Raw genomic sequence first — 19269 nt, 5'->3', positions numbered from 1 at the left:
TTCTTTGTTTCCCCACCAACACCACCACACACACATTCTGCATGCAGTTCAGTAGTTATGGAAGTGCTGAAGGTCTGAGGAATGGAGATGTAGCTGAATTGTGTGAGGTGAGGGCACCTTTATCTTCGAGGCTTCTCAGCTCTTCCTCAGCTCTGACGTCAGAATTCCACACACTCTTTATGAGGGATGCCCTCTCAACTTTGCTTGTCCCTCTGACAATTTCACCTGATGATGTTCAGTCAACCACTCTTGGCCCTGCTAAAAGAGGTAGGTCAGGCCACTCCTTTAGAAGTCAAGGCTGTGTGAACCACAATCAGCAGAAAGATACTGCTTGATGGGAGAGATTTGGGTATACCCAGGCTCCCTCTTGCAGTCCCCCTCTTTCTGAGGTGAGCCAGTGAAAACAAAGTCTCAGGAGCTGGGCCATGGGCCCAGATAATTCTTGGGTCATCTGTGTTTCAAGCTATTGCTTGAAGACCTGATGTAAATTTCAATCCCCAGCCCCACCCCCATATCTTCAAACTTAAGCACTCACACCGATCTCACACCTGACTCTAACCCTCCTTGTCAGAATTTACAGTGATCCCCTTCTACCACCTGCACAATCTCTGAACCCCTGTCCTTGGCCTCACCCGGCAGTCCTTCTTCCTGTTATGGTCACTGAAATCCATATAGCAGCTGCTATAGCCCCTTGGTATCCAGAATCCAGCTTCTCTGTGACCATCTTGCTTTGAGACCTACATTATTATTTCTGTGGTAGTTCCTCACTCCTGCTCCCAACCTCCTCAGAGACTTTCTCTGCTGGGTAACTCTTCCCTAGATGTTCTGGGGTGAGTGCTAGGTCTACATGGAGGCATGGAAGAGGGGGTGGAGAGGCTATGAGAGAGGAAGGTCTAGAAGGGGGTTAGGTTGTAGTCATGAGTCAGCTGGGGTCTTGAGCCTGTACCTTGGGAGCCTGGGGAGAAGCTGGGGCAAATCAGGCAGGAAGAGAAGAGCGAGGGGTTTGTGCGGAATTCTAAAGGGACTGGGGTTGCATTGTACCCCATCTCAGAAGCTGACTCTGGCTTCTCTGAATCCTTGTCTGGTCTCTTTCATTCCTCACTGTCTCTGTTAGGTTTTCATCTTTGACTTTTTATTCCTGTCCAAGAACAGAAATGAGTGTGGTTGCTATTCTCTCCTGGCACAGAAGTCCAAGATTTTCTGAGATCAGCTTGGACCTTTATGAGATTTGAAAAGGAAGTGGGGGTTGAAAACAGTTAAGAGTGGAGACAGATGGTGAGGGCAAGGCAAGGGAAGAGTTAGAGTAGGGTGGCTCTCATTTGCACCCTCCTCATCTGCAGAAGGTGAGGCCCAGTCTCAGAAGGTGGAAACACTAGGCTGGACCTATATGCCTGATTCCCTTACTCCACCACCCCACCCCCAAACCCCTGTGGCATAGGGCAGGAAGACCTACAGCTTTGTTTATAGGCTCCAAATTGCAAGCAGGTGACAATTAGGCTTCAGTAGGTCAAGGGGGAGCAAAGTTGATGCTCTGCTTTTTCTAGCTTCAAGAAATTCTCTGTGATCCCCTCAAAAGGATTTTTCTAGAAGCATTGATTACTAGGTCCTTATTCCTTCTCAACCCCTCAACCTCAGCCTCTTTGAGATTCCATAGTCCCTTCCCCAGTAAATCCCTCTGACGGGCCTCATCTTTTGGTGACAGAACTCTACTGGTTACTCATAGCTTCCTGCATCTGGAAGCTTCCTTAGGCTGTGAGCAGGTGGTAGAGCAGGACTTCAGAGGTTACATTTGTTGTGGGATTAAGTTGCTTCATCCCCTTTCATATGGCTCATGCACTTTTGAGTCCCTCCCTCAGACATGGAGTATACCAGTATGTACCACTAGTATGTTTCCAGAGCCGAGTCAAGCTGGGATTCAGCAAGAAGCCACTGGTATCTTTCGATATCATAAAATCTCATTTTTGATTACCTTGAACCCTCTTGATCATATATATTTTCACCCATGTTTTAAGCACAGCTGCACTATCTTTTGACTTAAATCCCAAACTTAATTCAAACTCATTTGTAACAAATCTTAAATCAATTTCAACCCAGCCTTTGATTTACCTCAATCTGTATCCCTAAGCCTATCTACAAATGACACCAAAAATGGATTCTGATCATAACAAAAGCCCAGCCTTAACTCCAAGCTGCACTTTTAGCTGTAATTCTAACCTTAATACTGGCCTTAACTTTAATCCCAACCTCAAATCTGGCCTCAACCTCACCCATAATTTCAAATAACCCCAAATTTAACCCCAGGGGCAGCCATCATGGCACATTAACTCAAATCCAGAGCTCAAATGAATCCCTGCACCTCAGTTGAGTGGAACCCCAGGTCTACCCCTTTCCATTTGGTCTCTCTCTAATCCTGGCCCTTCCTGCTTTCCCCTCCACTCACCACTGGCTTCCTGCTTGTCCTCTGATGTGCAGAAGTCCATATGGCTATCAAGCCCTCTTTTGGACCACTCTGGGCTGAGAGTCAGGATGCCTGTCTATCCCCTACTTCACCAGTAGCTGTAACTGAACTGTATCTTTGCTTCTCTGGGCATCGGTGTCCCTACCTGTAGAATGGGGACAATAACCAAGAAGGCTCAGAACAACCCCATAAATCCAAAAATAGTTAAGGAAATGAGGATAGCCACTGTATACATCTGGTGGGCCCTCGAGCAACCTGTTATTGTTGGCAGTTTGGGTAAAAGGATTTGGGACACAGAGCAGCGTGGACTCCTGTGCTTCCTTATTGTTCTGCCCTATTCTTCCAAGGAGGTGGACCCTGGCAACATTCCTGAACCCTATAACTCTCCTGAAGACTCTTCCCCCTCTGCCCTTCCTGAGCCTCAGGTCAGTTGTGGAGAAGGCTCTGGGATCCGTTGAGGGAGTGAACCTATAGAATGTGGCTTGTCGTGACTTGCCATCTGTTGGACAGTCCTGGAATCCAGGGAAGGTTAAGGAACTGTTCTGAATCCATGGATCAACCAACAGTGGCTGGCCTGCCCCCTTCTGCCCACTAAGACTCTATCCCACCTCAGTTTCAACCTAACTGCATAGAACTGGGATGGATTAGTCACCCTGATGACTGTAGTTGCCCACTGGTCAGTCCTGGCTTTGAAGATTTTTGTTCTTAGGGGATTATGACCCCTGCTAACATGGGCATTCATTAAACCATCAGGGCCTGGCTGAGAGTCCAAGAAATCCCTGAAGAAAGCTCACAGTGGGGCTCAGCTCTTCTCCCTTCGTATCTGTGAGAGAAACACACACTCACATGACCTCTTGTTCTGCTCACCTCAAACACCCTCTTGCCCTTCACAGTCCCTCACTCCCCCAAATGCCCTGACCCCTTCTTCCCTCTTCTTCAAGCCTTGGTGAACTGATTTAGATTTGTGTAGAGGTAGGGATCTAGACCCATCATAGCAGCTCCTGCTCTCTGGGGTCCTGGAACTTGGGGATGACCTTTGCGTCACCAAAGATGGAGAAGTAGTTGCAAGGGAAGATCCTCTTCTTATACACATCCTTTCTTTCCCTCCTCAGCCCAGGAGGTCCCACTTTCTTTGTAAAGACAGAGAAAAGCTACATTCCAGTATTCCCTGTCACCTGGACTCTCCCTCCAGGCTCAGGTCCCATCATGGGAGACACATCCCTTCTCTGGTACACTATCTGACGTGGCGTGGTCTCCCTGGAAAGCAAGGGATGCTTGAAGGGGTTTGGACCTGGAAGTCTGGGTCTGCAATGGGGCCACAAGCCAGGCTGCTCTCGGGTGTCTTTGGTCAGTACTAACACTTCAAATCCTGGTCATCCTTTCCTCCCCAAATCTTGCCTTTCCTTCCTCTTTCCCACTTCCCCCCAGGGAAGCAGGCAACAAATGAGTGGTGAGGGGAGCTCCGTGGACGCTGTAAAATGGGGCAGCTGTTGTCACCCTGAGGACCTGGCCAGGAGGAAGTGGAGGTTTAACAGGTGCCTAATTACAAGTCCCGCTGGTCGCCGTGCGCTACTCTTGGGACAGGGAAGAGCTTGGGTGAGGGCTGTGTAATGCCTGGGTAGGCCATCCTGTCACCCTGCTAATTAGGGCTACTTGGGCTCCTCCCCTAGGCGGGGACCAGGCCCCCTCCCTCCTATAGAAATAACTCCGGCTGCTCCTTAGCCTGGCACTCATTGCACCTTCCTGCCACCCCGGGCAGTGTCTGGGCCCTCCGCTCCCCCTCCCTCCACCTGCCCCATCCACCCACCACCAACCACCACCAGCCCACTGGAACCCAGCTCAGGCGGAGGAAAGATCAAGCCTAGAGACATGGGAGTTCGAGGAGCATTCCATCTACTACTCGTGTGCCTGAGCCCAGGTATGGGACTGGGCAGGGATGCACAGCATTATGCCAGGAGGACAGGGATGAATGAGAGCTCACAGAAGAGCCTCAAAGATGGTCAATAAGGCACTGGTAGAAACTGTCTACCTTCACTTTGCTGACACTGATTTGGATCCTGCCTAGGGAGCTTCTCCTCAAGACAGCCTGTGCCTGAAGGCTTGGGACAGTGTCTGTGTTCAGAGGCCTTGGAGTAGATCTTCATGGCGTTGTTGACAGCTTGTGTAGCTCGTATACGCGTGCAGGTGCCCTCTGTGATGTTTCCATGCTGGGAGATGGAGATAGGGCTTGCTTGGAGATATGGAGTTAGTTGTGGGAATTGCAGGCGGGGGATGAATCAGGTGAGCAGCAGCTCTGGGTGCGGGTTGGGGAGGAGCCTGGCAATGATCCCTTTCGTTCAGACTCTTCCCAGGAGAAGGGCCAGTTCACCCAAGCCAGAGCACTGGCCAGGAGACCTGTTTGCCTTGAAAGCGCTTCCTATGCTGGGCTGTTTTCATCACAGCCAGTAAGAACCCAGACGGAGGGCCGCTGGTCTGTGCCTTATGTGCCGTGAGAGTGCACAGGTGATGCCTCTCCTGGGATGAGGCTGAGAGAATGTGGACACGATGGATGGTAAATGAGCCCCCTTCACGTCTCTGGGGCACCTCTCTGGAAGGCAGGGCTCAGGTTTGGATACTGTGACTGCCTGCCTAGGACTGGGCAAGTCTCAGCAAGGGACATCCTATCAAGTATTGAAAATAGCTGAAAATAGCATGAGCCCCTTGTGGGGTCCAGATGTACGATGAAGGGTATGAGAAGGAGACTGAGAAGGGGGACTGTTTTATTCTGTGTCTGTGTATGGGAATATGTGTGCCTGTGTGTGTGCATATGTGTGATGGCTGCATTTCTGGCTAAATGCCTGCTGCACCCTTTCTCTGCTGAGGGCTTCTCAGGGAGTGCCTACTCAGGAAGCCCTGGCTGTGCCAGGAGAGCTGGAGGCATCTCCGTGTGTGCTCTCTGCTGAGGGTATGTGGGCTAGATGCTTGCTGTGTGGAGTTGCGTCCGATACTTTCTGAACTGCCTTTTTAAATTCTCGCTTCTCTTTCCAGGCTGAAATCAGCTTGAAAATTTAGGATAGTTTTCTTAGCTTAGAACAGACACTTGCTGGGGTGACATCCCCCACAGAAGGTGGCCAGCTCTGGTGATTTTATAAGGGACAATCATCAGTTCCTTGGACAGCCTCTTGACTTTCCAGTGTCCCTCTCTCTCTCCAAGTCTTGTCTAGGACTCTTTCTACACTGACGTGCATAGGCTCTTCTCTCCACGCAAGCTGCCTTCTTCTCTTACATTCCCTGGAAATTCATCCCCAGTGTCACAACAATATAAACCCTGGTGATATGCCAGGAACAACTTCCCAAGGGGTGGGAGGAGGTACAAAAAGGCTGGAACCCTTGGGAGGAGGCTGAGAAAGCATCTAAGGAGGTTTAGGAGCTAGGGTGAGGCTCCACGGCCTAGGACAATTGGAGCAAGACAATCTAGCATGGGGTGGCGGCATTCTTTTCCAGCTTGTCCCTTCTCCCCAAACCCCTTTCTCTAAATACTTACCCTCAGTCTGGCTGACATCCATGGTGTAGGGAAAGGGAATCCTCCCTGTTGTCATCTGTTTCCAGTGGCTCATCCCCGGGGTGGAGCTGAATTCTGGCTCATCCCTGGCTTGCCTCTTGCCGCCTCAGGATCTGGCAGATGGCATCAGGATCCTTATCTTAGGAATGAGCTGGTATTCTCTTGGCCTAAGGCTGGAGGAGGCATCTCCAGGTCCCGTTAGAGTCCCACAAGCCAGTCTGCCTGTTGGAGGATAACTCAGAGTCTGTTGGATTAGGACGTGTTTGTGCGCTAGCCATGGTTTAGGAGGGGCAGGCCTGGTGATGCTCGAGATGTTGGGGGGAAATGTAAGGCCCTCGCTGGCTTCTCCAGAGAGAGGCCACACACAGAACTCAGGGCTTCTGCAGATATGTCTGGTCTTGAATGTACGCGCAGGAAGCCACAAGAGCGTGCAGTGGGTGTGTCTTAGATTAGTGTGTACTCTGTCTGTAGATGTGTGTTCGTGTATAGATCTAATAGCTTGTGTGTAATAAAGTAGGGACTGCATGGCCATATATTCACATTTGAGGGCTTGAAAGAACACACCTGCGTCTATTATTTAGCCCAGGACAGGGTATACCTGTGTGTGTATGTGAGGGGGGGGATAGGGGAGTGGGGAGAGGCTTCCTGAGTTTTGGGGATGGAACCCAAAGAGCACACTTACTCAGAACTTGGCCATCAATAGAGAAGTTTGGTGAGGGGTTTGTAGAGGGAGTGCTGCAGACTGGGGAGGCAGGGAGCTGAGTGTCTAGGGTGGGGCCCTGGGTTCACTCCCCCCCTTATTCTTCTCTAGGTCTAACCGGTTGGGGCTAGAGCTTGCCTGAGGCTTCAGGGTAGGGAGGTGGGGGGAGGAGCTCACTTCTAAGCTTCCTGATCCTGCTCCAAACCCTGGGCTTCTACTCTGACTCAGTGACAGGAGGGGCCCCAAAGGGAGCAAGCAAGTGGGAGCAGCTATACTGGAGCCACACAAACACACAAGGAGGACACACAGTCTACAATGGTACACTTTGCCATACAAGGCTTATTCTACATATACAAGCTGCCATAGACAAAGACATGCACATGAACACGGCCAGGCTCTAGGTTACACGTGCCCAAGGCATATGCTGTCACTTAGAACACTTACATAGCTAGCTACATTATCATGCAGCACACACAAACACACACACACAGAGCACATAAAACATACCAACACACACAGATAGACCTAATCTTATGATCTTCAGGATGGAAAGGGACGCCAGGAGTCATTGTATCTACTTTCCTGTTTCTGGCTGGAGCACTTCACTTGACCCAGATAGGGCTCAAACCCAGCCCATACAGGTGGTTTTTAAACAGCCTGTTTCTTCTAATAGGACATTTAACAACTTTGGGTGTTTCATGCATGCACACACACAATTGCCTACACTATCATGTAAATATGTAGGTAGATATACTACAAGGTTATGTGCATGAATATCTTCGTAGCTACAAAGACTAATAAACATATAATGCATATTTGTGCATATATATTCATATGCACCATTGTGTATACACATAAATATAACACAAGAGCTATGTATGTAAACAGTATTCAAATGCACATCTACACAAGTCTAGAATATATATACAAGTTTACAAGGATGCCCAGAGACTGACATATGAATAAACTAACAATATTAAGTATTGCTAATTCCAGTACATACACATATACACACAGACACACAGAGATACAACAGCCAGGGACACACAGACACAGACACAGATACACACACACACTCCTCTGGAAGCCCCACTGAGTTCTGGTGGACAGGTACAAAGTGGCAGAGACTGACTGACTACTCAAGAATTGTTTCTGTTCTCATTTCCCCACCTACTTCCCCCTTCACCAGCACTGTTGTCTGCTGTAAGAATCAACGGGGATGGCCAGGAGGTCATGTATCTGGCAGAAGGTGATAATGTGAGGCTAGGCTGCCCGTACATCCTGGATCCTGAGGACTATGGTCCCAATGGTCTGGACATTGAGTGGATGCAAGTCAACTCAGAACCCTCACATAGGGAGAATGTGGTAAGTACTTGGCACAGGATTCTCTTTACTCTGTCTACTCTGTGATGTCAAAACCTGGTGGGAAGCCAACATCCTGAGGGAGAAGGAAGAAGGCAAGTGAGGAAACCAAGGCCTCGAACTTCCTCCAAGATCTTTTAGGGAATGAGGCAACAGGGATTAGAGCTTTCCAACCGGGAATCCAGCCAGCCAGATTCCACATCCCTCTACCCCATATTAAGAGGGAGATTAAGTATGGCCCCCAACTTTAGAAGTTCCTGGTCTGACCTTATATTTCTCTAGAATATCTAATATCATTAGCTCTCACTCATTCTGTAAGAGATCAGTGTGCCTGACACTATCCTTCCTATTTCTTCAGTGAGCAAATTGAGTCTTAGAGAAGGTCAGTGAACTGCCCATTCAACTTGCATGACCCTCCTTGGCTCAGTTTATCTCAACAGCACACTCTTTCGCTTCTTAACAGTTTCTTACTTATCAAGACAAGAGGATCGGCCATGGCAACCTCCCTCATCTGCAGCAGAGGGTCCGCTTTGCAGCCTCAGATCCCAGCCAGTATGATGCCTCCATCAACCTCATGAACCTGCAGGTATCTGACACAGCAACATACGAGTGTCGGGTAAAGAAGACCACCATGGCCACCAGGAAGGTCATTGTCACTGTCCAAGGTATGACCAGATTATTCTGGGCTCCCCTTTCCCAGGCTTCAGAATGGGTTGGCCCTTGTGAGCCTGGCTCTGTCTTTTGGCTGGGTCTGGGTTTATAATTGCCTGCCTTGTTACAGCACGCCCTGCGGTACCCATGTGCTGGACCGAAGGCCACATGTCCAAGGGCAACGATGTGGTACTGAAGTGCTTTGCCAATGGAGGCTCTCAGCCCCTGTCCTACAAGTGGGCCAAGATCAGTGGGCACAGTTACCCCTACCGAGCTGGGTCCTACCACTCCCAGCACAGCTTCCACTCTGAACTTTCTTATCAAGAATCTTTCCACAGCTCCATCAATCAAGGTGAGGGGGCCTAGCCAGGGGAGGGTGAAGATAAGCAGAGGATGGGAAAGGGAGCCTGCTGGGACTTCCATGACTTGTCAGTGGTACCAAGTCTTGGAGAGACTGCTCATTTGGGCATATCCCAGCAGCTGCTATTGAGGGAAGGAGAGAAGGCATAAATGGGATGTCAGTCAAAAACAGCATGGCTAATTTGGAGAGAACACAGTCCAAGGAGGAGCTGGGCTAGGATCCTGGCTAGGATGCTGATTGGTGGTAAATCTCAGGCAAGTGGCTACCACTTCTGTAACAGATGAAAAAAGGAATACTTACTAGTAATTACCATTCACCGGGATGTGAGGCTCCTAGCACTTAGAGAAACTGGATAATAGACAGGACCAGTGCTCAGACTCAGGATGTATTTCCCTGAGGTCACAGAGAATTAATGGTGACTCTGTCTTCTTTCTGAGAGAGGGGTCCTTCTTCCCCGTCTTTCTGTCTCAGCAAAGGGAGTATTTAGAGTGGAGTGGACTTTTGAATGCTTGCATACACATTTCTGGTTTTTGTTTGTTTGTTTGCTTTGAGTGGTATTTCATCCTGCATCCCACAGGGGCTGGGCAAGGTAGGAGCTCTCAGAGATCAGGCTTCTCTGTCTCACTACCCCTCTGATGCTCTTCCAATTTCAGGCATTGGCAATGGGGACCTGGTGTTGAAAAATGTCAATGCAGATGATGATGGGCTGTATCAGTGCACAGTGGCCAACCATGTGGGCTATAGTGTATGCGTGGTGGAAGTGAAAGTCTCAGGTATGTACCTCAGCCCCGAGAGTCCCCTGGCTGGGAGGGTTAGATTGCAGGTACCTGGGGTTGTAGCCTCTGCCCTGCTGTCAGGCTAGGCTTTTGTCTAGGGCAGTTGGAAGCCATCTGCAGATTCGCTTACCCTGCACCTTCCCATATCTTCCTCATCGGGCTTCCCGGGGCCCTGGGTTCTTTCCCACAGACAATTGCCCTGGCATGTGCCATGCTGTGAGAACCCTGATTGCTTCCACTTCTCTCCACAGACTCCCAGCGTGTAGGCATGATCGTTGGCTCAGTGCTGGGCTCTTTGCTCATGTTGGCCTGCCTGGCACTAGGCATCTGGGGGATCATCGCCTGCTGCTGTGGAGGCAACGGGGGTGGTGCCCGCGGTGCCTTCGGCTACGGGGTCGGCGGCGGGGTCGGCGGAGGGGCCTGCGGCGGCGACTTGGCTAGTGAGATCAGGTAAAACCTGATGCATGCTGCATGCTGCTGCACGGCGGGGGACCGGCGCCCTGTCCTCTTCACCCCTGTCTGCCATCAGCCGGCTGGGAATCCTACCCCAAACCTGCCCGCCATCGCCATGGAGTGCTGGGACTACAGCATGTCGACCTGCCCACTCGCCGCATGGCTTTTCTGTCTTTCCCCTTCCCGCTTCCAGTCTTCACCTCTGCTCCCTGCCTTCCCTTTTCTTTCTGTTGTCTATGCATCCCTCGGGCTGTTTGGCCTAGACTGTAAGCTCCTGGAGGGCAGGGACCATGTCTTTTCACCTTTCCCCTTTACTGCGCCGGCAAAACCCTCAACATGCCTATTTAAGAAGAGTTAACATCAGTAGTGCTAATAACTTACACTAGAAGCAAAGTAGAAATAAAAATAGAACAAGAATAGCAGTGCTAATGATTGCAATGCCTTGGGGACGGAGGGAAAGAAGAGCGAGGGACAGGAGGCAATGAGAGCTTGCCAGAGCGCAAGGTGAGGGTTAGTCAAGGAAAAAAGAGACACAACTCCCGATCGTTAAGGCTCCCTTCCAGCCAAACACTAGAAAGGGACCCTGAGCTGCTGGGACACAAGCGGGGTCTAAAGGATGGGGAGAGAGGCATGGGGGCGCTGCAGGGTCGCCCGTCTAGGAATGTACAGAGGGGGGAGAGTAGGGTGAGGCAGAGAGAGAGAGAGAGAGAGAGAGAGAGAGAGAGAGAGAGAGAGAGAGAGAGAGAGAGAGAGAGAGAGAGAGAGAGAGAGAGAGAGATGAGGGGCAGGTGGAGGGGAGCACGGGAAATGAGAGGTTGCCAAGAGCCCCCAGCTCTGCCCAGGCCGTGCCAACGCCGCGCCGTGGAGGAGCCAGCTCACGCGCCCGCCTGTTGTTTTCCAGAGTGGACGCCGAGGCGCCCGGGTGCAAGGCCAGCGGGCGCGGCAGCCGCGTCACCCACCTCCTGGGGTACCCGACGCAGAACGTCAGCCGCTCCCTGCGCCGCAAGTACGCGCCTCCGCCCTGCGGCGGCCCCGACGACGTGGCCCTAGTGCCCCGCACAGCCTCCGCAGCCTGCGAAGCGGGCCCCTCCCCCGTCTACATCAAGGTCAAGAGCGCGGAGTCGGCCGATTGCGCCGACTGTGCCCAGGTCGAGCAGCGGTCGTGCAAGGACGGCCTCTTAGTGTGAGCGCGCAGCACCGGGCTGCGCCCCGGCTGGGAGGCGGTTCGGGGCTCTCCGCCCGCAGCTGGGGACAGGCTCGGGCGGGCGCAGACCTGGCTCTCACCGGCCGCCTGGCGGCAGAGAGTTCAGGGGAATTTCCCTCCGAGATGCCTAGGGAGACAGAGCCTCCTGTGGCTCTGAAGTAGGAGGGGGCAGGGGGACGAAGGAAGACAGTTCAGAACCCTTCCTCACCCCTGGGCTCCAGGAAGAGGAAGGGAGGGAAGCAGTCGGTATCCCAGAACCGCAGAGGTACAACAAGCCAGGTGTCCCCAGCCAAGGCAGAGAGCCCCCAGCCCTGGGAAGGTGGGGGTCAGGACTGAATTGTTCTGTGTGTGAGTTCTGAGCTCCGAGGCAACAGTGTTAGCACAATAAAGAAGCTTAAAGACTACACCGAGGTGGCTGTCCCGCGTTCCACGGAGGGCTGGGCGTGGGGTGGGAAACCCTGACAAGTTGTTCCTTACTGCCTTGCCTCCTGTCTGAATCCTCCGCTTCCCCTTCCTATAGCGGAAGCCACAGCTGGAAGGGGACACCAAGTCCTATTCCCTCACAGTACACATGGGAAACTGAGGTCCTTCAGAATGGATTTTAAAATTCCAAACCTTGTTTCCCCCTTTATTCTAAGAAGAGGGAACGAGCAGGGGTGGAGGGGTGTTAGAGGTGACCTCTACACGTTCTGGGCATCCTCATTTCTCCATCCAGCTACCTAATCTGAACTCCTTTATCTTTCCCAGGTATAAGCCTTCCTTTCCAGCAGCCAGGAAGGGATCTAAACTCATTCAGACTCTGGAATAGGAAGAACTGAGGATATCTAGCTCAGCCCTGTCTTTGATGGGCAGGTTAAGTTTATTAGACACCCAAGAAGTACCAGGTGTTTTCAAGTGTTTTACTTACCACTTAACTTTGGTTCTGTGAGGCCGTGCATCATTCCCATTATACACAAAAGAAACTGAGGTTCAGGGGATTAAGCATTTCAACCCAGGCAACCAACAATTCAGGATTTGATCTAGGAATATTTGACTCCAGGATACCATGCTGTTCTCGGATAACCGAATTCCTTCTATTGCATTCCTGGTGAAGGCTATCCCAACCCCTTTCTTACCTACCTTCAATGGCATCTCACAGCCTCCCTAAACATGAGCCTTTGGTTGTGAGGATCTGTTAGGAAACTTCTATTGACTGTGTGTATCTTTTATTCTTTGGTCCAAGAGCATCTTATGTTGGCTCTGCTGCCTCTGTGGACCACATGGTTGTAATCCACATAGGATACCTATCTGGTGTCAGTGGGTTAAGGATCTAGTTTTGCTTGCCTTTCCCCAGCTAACTGCTAGTTAAGATCCTAGATTCTTCTTTTGTTTCTCCTTTCCTCAAAAGAAACTGGTCATTCCTAATTGTCCTTCTCCTGTCCTAGGGCACCATAAAGTAGATATGCATAAGGCTTAGAGTTTCCTGCTTGGTAGTAAATTACCTGGAAACTACTGAAATGGTTTGGGGTCTGTCAGAGGGTGCTGTCCATTCTGTCCTGAAGGTATTGGCAAGACAGACAGAGAGATGAATGCCAGGACAAAGGGAATCAAAGACCGCTTACCTAGGGACTGGGGGGCTGGGCAATGGGGGTGGAGATGAAGGGGAAGAGAGTTAAGTAGGGAGGGAGTAGCGAGCTCCAGAAGCCAGCAATCACTTGGTCATGTTTATGAGTGCCTTCCAGATGATTTATTCATCGATAGAGTTAGCTTTTCAGCAGGGCGCTGTGCCAGGCACACTTTGGCCCTAAGGCAGGTGACTGATGAGGCAGACACGAGGAAAAGGTGTTCCCACTCTGAGGAACTGCCAGCCCAGCCTGCTGCAAGATACTGAGGAGTTGAGGCAGCCATGTGGCTTTACTGGTTGTGTTGAGGGACATTCTTATCCCTGTTCTGGGAGACGAGGAGCCATGCTCAGTCAGACTCAGCGTTCATTTGAGCAGTGGCGATTGTGAGGCTCTGGCAAGAACAGAGCACTTCTGTTAGGGGTGAGTCAGCTGGGACACGAGGGAGATTTCCGAGTGCACAGTGAGGGAAGCTTACTTTTCCAACAATTGCTTTTACTACAAGAACATCTGGGGTCTTTCTTCCTCTTTTCTTTTGCTTGTAACCTGTCTGGTGTAGGAAGAGGGCACGTGTGGTGGTGATACACATTGAACAATGGATTTGGGGGTGAGCTGGACTGGAGCAAGGGTCACAGAAGCTTTGATCTGTAGCTGGGTTACCAAATTTAGGTGGGCCACATCACCGTTCTTGCTAGTAAGCTTTTATTCATTGTGACAAATTCCTGAGATAATGAATTTTGAAAGAGGAAAATCTGACTTTGACTCACAGTTTTGAAGATTTCTGTCCGTGGTTGCTTGGCTTCCTCGCCTTTAGGCCTTTGATGAGACAGCACATAGTTGTGAAAGCACACTAGAGGAAGAGGTTCATTTCTTCGAGCTGGAAAGCAAAGAGAAAAAGCATGCGAAGGGATCGGGCGTGCCCCGAATGTCTTAACTTCCGTCTACTAACTTCACCTTCCCCCAGTCCTGGCAGAGACTAAAATCAAGTCACTCATCCAAACTCCAGTGTCAGACAAACAGCAGGCTAGGCCTAGATGCTACTTCCAAGAAAAATCTTAAAGACGGTGCTGATTCGCTGCTGTTTCTCCAGAGACTCAAATAGCGCAAAGTCACCCATTTCCATTCCTCTTTCCAGTTCTGTCTTTTGCACCTCTTCCCAACCTTGCCAGGACCGAATTCTAGTTCTTTGGGCCACCGAAGAATTATGTAGATACTCGACATCTCCTTGGTAACACACATCCTTCTCTTGATAGCCATTAGAAACTCAATTTGGCATCCACAAGATTTTCTTGAGTTTTGCCTTCCATTGCATCTGATGGTGGGGCACCTCGGCTAGAAATGCGTCTGAGCCTTCATTTACTCAGCCCCTCCGATTTTCCTCCCCAGCTCTTAGAGGGGCATAGCATCCGTTCCCAAGCCTGCGGGTAGGAGGGATCCTATGACTCACCTACTTATTCCTCTGAGGTAACCATGGCCACACAGGCTGACCACTGCATTTTTCTACCCTTTGTCAAGTCTAGGTCCAGCCAAACTCACTCTTTGTCTTCAAAGCTTCCTAGGACCTTCCTCCTGTCTTGGTCCCCTGAGTTAGTGGGAGCCTGGGAAATTCTGCTCTATGTGTTTTCCCATCGGAAACAATAATTTCATCTATTCCTGGTATGAGAAAACAAAACCAATTCCACCCAGTTTCTTGTTCTTATTCATTAAATTAGTTTTTTTTTTTGTACAACAGCCTCTGTTTATGTAAAATTGTAGAGGCCAAACAGAAAGGGATTACAGTGTATTTGAGGTAATGTGACCTAAATCACAGATTGGCAGGTATAGCTCAAGGGTCAAATTTGTCCCGTGACCTGATTTTATATAAAAATCTTTATCAGCATCTCTGTTCTTAGTCGGCGTGTGCTGAAGGACAGGTGAAGTGGTAACTTTGGGAACTCTGGAGAGCTTTGGATTTGGTCACTGTGCCCACTGGTGAAGAGTAGACAAGATGCCCTGCTGGCCCCTGTGGCCACTGCCCTTAGCATTGGAAGGGACAGAAGTGCTGGACAATGACAAGGAACTAAGCAGAAGAGGACTGGGGTCAAATTACTGAACTTATTTTCATAAAGGCCCAGTACAGTGTTGGTGAGTCTTGTGTGAACTTGGGGGGGGGGGTAGGAGATAAAGAAGAGGAAAAGAAGTTTGTCTTTATTACAATAAATAACAAGTTTGTCTTGTTCACCTATGCAGAAGGAACCTGTGCTTTTAGAGTCAGACAGAACTAGATACATAGCTACTGAGCAGGTTTCCAAAGTGTCAGTTTCTTCATCTGTGAAATGGGACACGGAGAAAGTTATCTGATGTGCATAGCGCGCGCATACACACACACACACACACACACACACACGGCTACATAGTAGGGACTCAGCAAGTGACTGAGTCCTGAGTCCTCTATATCTAGTGTGTAATCTCATCTTCCACCAAAGGGCAGTCCTGGAAGCCTAGACCTAACTGTACAGGGGTTGGGATGGAGGCTGGAGTGGTTGGAGGGGCCACGGGGAAGGTGATGTTTTGTGATTGAATTTAGAGACAGTTTGCCATCTGGAGAGAAGGGGCAAGGAATTCTGTGAACAGCCAGTAGCTCAGTAGGAGAACGGGGCCTAGCCTGTGAGGCCTGCAGTCCACTAATACCGACAACAGTCCTCGTTAGTAACAGAGATACTCATAATTACAGGAAGCACTTGAAACACAAGCTCGGCAGGGGCCTGGACCAGCTTCCAGAATCCTCTGGTGCCTCCCCGGACCGGGGGGACCAGGGCGTGTCTTCCCGTCACTTGGGCCCACAGATGCTGCCCTCTGGGGTACCCACTGTTGCCCTGAGCATGACAGCTTCTTCCAGGTGGCCTATTCCTCCTGAGGGTTCTCCATACAGCTTTTAGCACCTCGGAGCCTTCCCAACAGGGCGGGGTGGGTGCAGATTAGCTATTGCCGCCTTTATCCACCTCCCCCGCCCCCACTCCCGAAAATCAACTCAGTTCAGGACTGGGCTGCTTTGGTCACCACCCAGCCATTCACCCTGCTTCTTCTTTGGTCAATCTCCTCAGCATTCTCTGGATTGCCCCCGCCTCTCTTCTACCAGGATGCCAACTGTCTTGAGACCCTAATCTCCAAAACTCCTTGCGCTTGCTATAGCCCCAGCCCCCAACTTGCCTCAACTCTTGGTCAAGGCCCCGTTCCCTTGCTGGTAAAACTTCCCTGCCTTCTCCCTTGACCCCTTTCTCAGCTGGACTCACAGGAAGCAGGTGGGACTAGCCCCACCCCTTCATTCCAGCCTCTCCTCTCCTGCTGGACCTGGGGGGAAAGGGTGTTTACTCAATTATCTTTTTCTGTTTGGGGTGTGTCCTGTTGTTCCCAGCTCTACCAACTTAGGCTTCCCTTGAGGGTGGTGTGGCCTGGTCTCCTCCTTTCTGCCTTGGAGCGCAGAGGCTCAGCAAAGAGATGAAATTAGTGTGCTAACTGCTCCTCTCCCGATTTGGTAAAGACAATAAATAGTCAAGGCTTTGTGATTATTTCAGAGAGGTGGTGTGGAATGGCCTCATGTGTCCTCTCAACCCCTTCTTGAAGGCACCTGGGAGCTTAATTCTTCCTGAGAGAAGGGGATGAACAGAGAAGGGGGTGAGTGGGGAAACTGTTCCTAGTGCCCTGGGCTTCCAAGGCAAGTGCCAAGGGCGGTGTCTCCCAGCTAGGTCGTATGTTCTTGTCTCTAAAGTGCTTCCTTGTGCAGCATGTAGGCTTCTCATTTACAGCTTGTGAAGGACTTGAGGAAATGCCGTGTCTATGATTGCTGCTATAAAAAATTGAGCAACTGGTCCTTGGTGCAGAGTCTAACCAGCTATTGTCACATTGCTTCTGTGGAGAAATCGGATCCCTTTATTTCAGTACATTAAGCCTTTCCAGGAACGGAGCATAGGCTCTAAAAAGGGAAATAAAGGAGCAGGCAGTTTTCTCCATTGGTACCCTTCCTCTCCCTACCGAGTCACCCGAGAACTGCACAGCAACGACACACACGTTCATTTATATACCGGGGACAGACTTCACTGTCGCCCCAAAGATGCCTATCGTCATCCCTAAATCCATTCTGCTACCTCCCTCTGCCAGCAGATGGCAACTCTGTCTGTTAATTTCTTTCTTATCTGTACCCTACCAGCTCCCCTGGTCAGGAGATCCTGGTTTTGCCCTCAGAGTAAGTCTAGAACTTGCCGTAATTTACTGTTGCTTTGTAGCTCCTGAGCATGCTCTCGTCTCGCCTGGTTTACCTCAGCGGGACCCTGGGTGATTGCCCTGCTTGCTTCCCATCCACCACAGCTCACTGTCTGCAGAGAAGCCAGACTGAGTCAAATTTCTTTAACTGTTCCAGGCCTTTTTTGTACCATCGGAGACTTGAGTTATTGTTCATCCCTATTCCCCAGCTCTCTCCACTTTAGCCACATTGTATCACCTTAGGGTTCTCACCCCTGCAGATCCCCTGGCTTCCAGATTGCCCAATGCAAGTTCTCATTTTCAACTCTCTCTGAACAGTGGCCCCTTTCAGTGTGGTCCTTCATGGCCACCTTGTTAAAGACTGCATCTTCTGCGTATGCTTGCCCTCCTTCACCCCTTCACCCCTTTCTTTAATTTGCACACCAGAGGCAGTCTTTGGGCACACTGTCTCACATCCTGTCTCATTCACTCGTGATTGCTGGCAATTGATTCACCCTGCGTTGTCTACCTCCCAGCTCTAGAAGGAGGAAGTCCAAGAGAGGAATTTTTCCCTGCTTTATTCACTAGTGTACTTAAACTCCGAAAACAGCCATGAACGAGTGTGGCCAGTAAAGGCGCTTGCTGCCCAAGCCGGACGATTTCAGTTCAATCCCCAGAACCCACATAAAGATGGACGAAGAGAACCAACTCCATGGAACTGTCTTCTAACCTCTACATGTGTGCTGTGGCACATGTATACCCCCACCATACACACATGCACAAATACATAAATAAATAGTATTTATACAGTAAATAAGTAAATGCCAGGTATATAGACAATACTCAATACATATTGTTTCTAGGAAAGAAAAGAGATGAGGGTACAGATTGCTTGAGGCAAGAGGAGTTAACTGTTGGTGTCAGTTCCTAGAGAGGTGAGAAGTTAGGGGATAAACAGTCTTGTCCAGGACTCTTGTCCAGGATGTAGAGCTTCGTGAAGGCTCTAGAAGGTTCCCTGGGTCCACACTATTGACTGTGCTGCCTGGAAGGGGAGACAAGAGTAGGAGAACATCCCCAACTAAGACCCTTGGCTCACGCAGTAGAGAGACTTTGTGGCAATGGTTATGTCTGCCCCTAGTTCCCACATTAACCTCTTAATTAACAGTGTGCTTTGGGGGATTTGCTTAATGTGTGCGATGGGACAGGGATATGAAACCTGATCCTTTTGGGAGCAGCCAACCTCCTAAGGGAGATGATTAAGTTCATTTGGAAAATTTATAGAATGATGCCTACAGCTGTTGATTCAGCGGACAGTGAGCTGGGAGACCGGGTGCTGTGAGATCATTTGAGGAAAGGCTTCTGCAAGTAGGAGTGCCCAGGGCTGGGCCTTGAATCACTTGCTCGGAAAGCAAGATGGATGAAGGATTGCATGTCAGGTTGAGAGGGAGGGAGGAGTGCTGGGATTAAGGGATAGAGCAGCGAATGTGTCAGAATTCTCGGGTAGATAAGAGCCTTGCTTGTCTGGAATGGAGGGTGTGAGCGGGTTCCGCTCACGATCGTCACCTTCATTTTAAGTCCCCTGTGTCTAGGGCTGAGGAAGGTTTGTCTGTGCTAGCTGCCTGTGCACCCCAGCAGGGGATCCATCCTCTAACCTGGGCCCTTTTATTTCTTTTGCTGCAAACAGTCCTCTGAAGCTGCATTCCGCCAGAGTCGAGGGATTCTGGCTTATTCTGCATTTTCTCTAGACATTCCCAACCCAGACAGTATAAGGAGACCCTGCTTTAGTGTGTAGAACCCAGCTGACTCAGCCTCCAGGAATGAGACCTAGCTCTGAAAACAGCACCGAGACCTGGCTGGGAGTTGGAGGCAAGGGGACAACTTGGTAATGGGATGTTTGTGTGGTGAGGGGGTAAGATGCCGGCTGGGATAGTGATGGCTGAGTGG

At 50.3% G+C, this 19269-nt stretch overlaps 1 protein-coding gene across 1 annotated transcript; it reads left to right on the top strand.

The window, feature by feature from the left end:
* The first annotated feature begins 4327 nt into the window (after positions 1 to 4327).
* Positions 4328 to 11665, top strand: Vsig8 (V-set and immunoglobulin domain containing 8). Its single transcript, XM_057770633.1, has 7 exons — positions 4328 to 4376; positions 7889 to 8064; positions 8525 to 8726; positions 8843 to 9064; positions 9727 to 9846; positions 10101 to 10299; positions 11204 to 11665. Exons 1-7 carry the CDS (start codon positions 4328 to 4330, stop codon positions 11487 to 11489), a joined length of 1254 nt encoding a protein of 417 aa, XP_057626616.1. The 3' UTR covers positions 11490 to 11665.
* The last annotated feature ends 7604 nt before the right edge of the window (positions 11666 to 19269 follow it).

Source organism: Chionomys nivalis, chromosome 5, assembly GCF_950005125.1.
Source record: "Chionomys nivalis chromosome 5, mChiNiv1.1, whole genome shotgun sequence".
NCBI classification, from domain to species: domain Eukaryota; kingdom Metazoa; phylum Chordata; class Mammalia; order Rodentia; family Cricetidae; genus Chionomys; species Chionomys nivalis.
Note: the sequence above shows the minus strand (reverse complement) of the source record. Positions and strands in the feature narration are given on the sequence as shown.

Bases quoted from the DNA above. Each gene is read 5' to 3' on its own strand.
- Vsig8 (XM_057770633.1), top strand. From the start codon at position 4,328: ATGGGAGTTCGAGGAGCATTCCATCTACTACTCGTGTGCCTGAGCCCA. The intron at 8,065-8,524 runs GTAAGTACTTGG...GCTTCTTAACAG, and splicing joins CCTCACATAGGGAGAATGTG to TTTCTTACTTATCAAGACAA. The intron at 9,065-9,726 runs GTGAGGGGGCCT...TTCCAATTTCAG, and splicing joins CCACAGCTCCATCAATCAAG to GCATTGGCAATGGGGACCTG.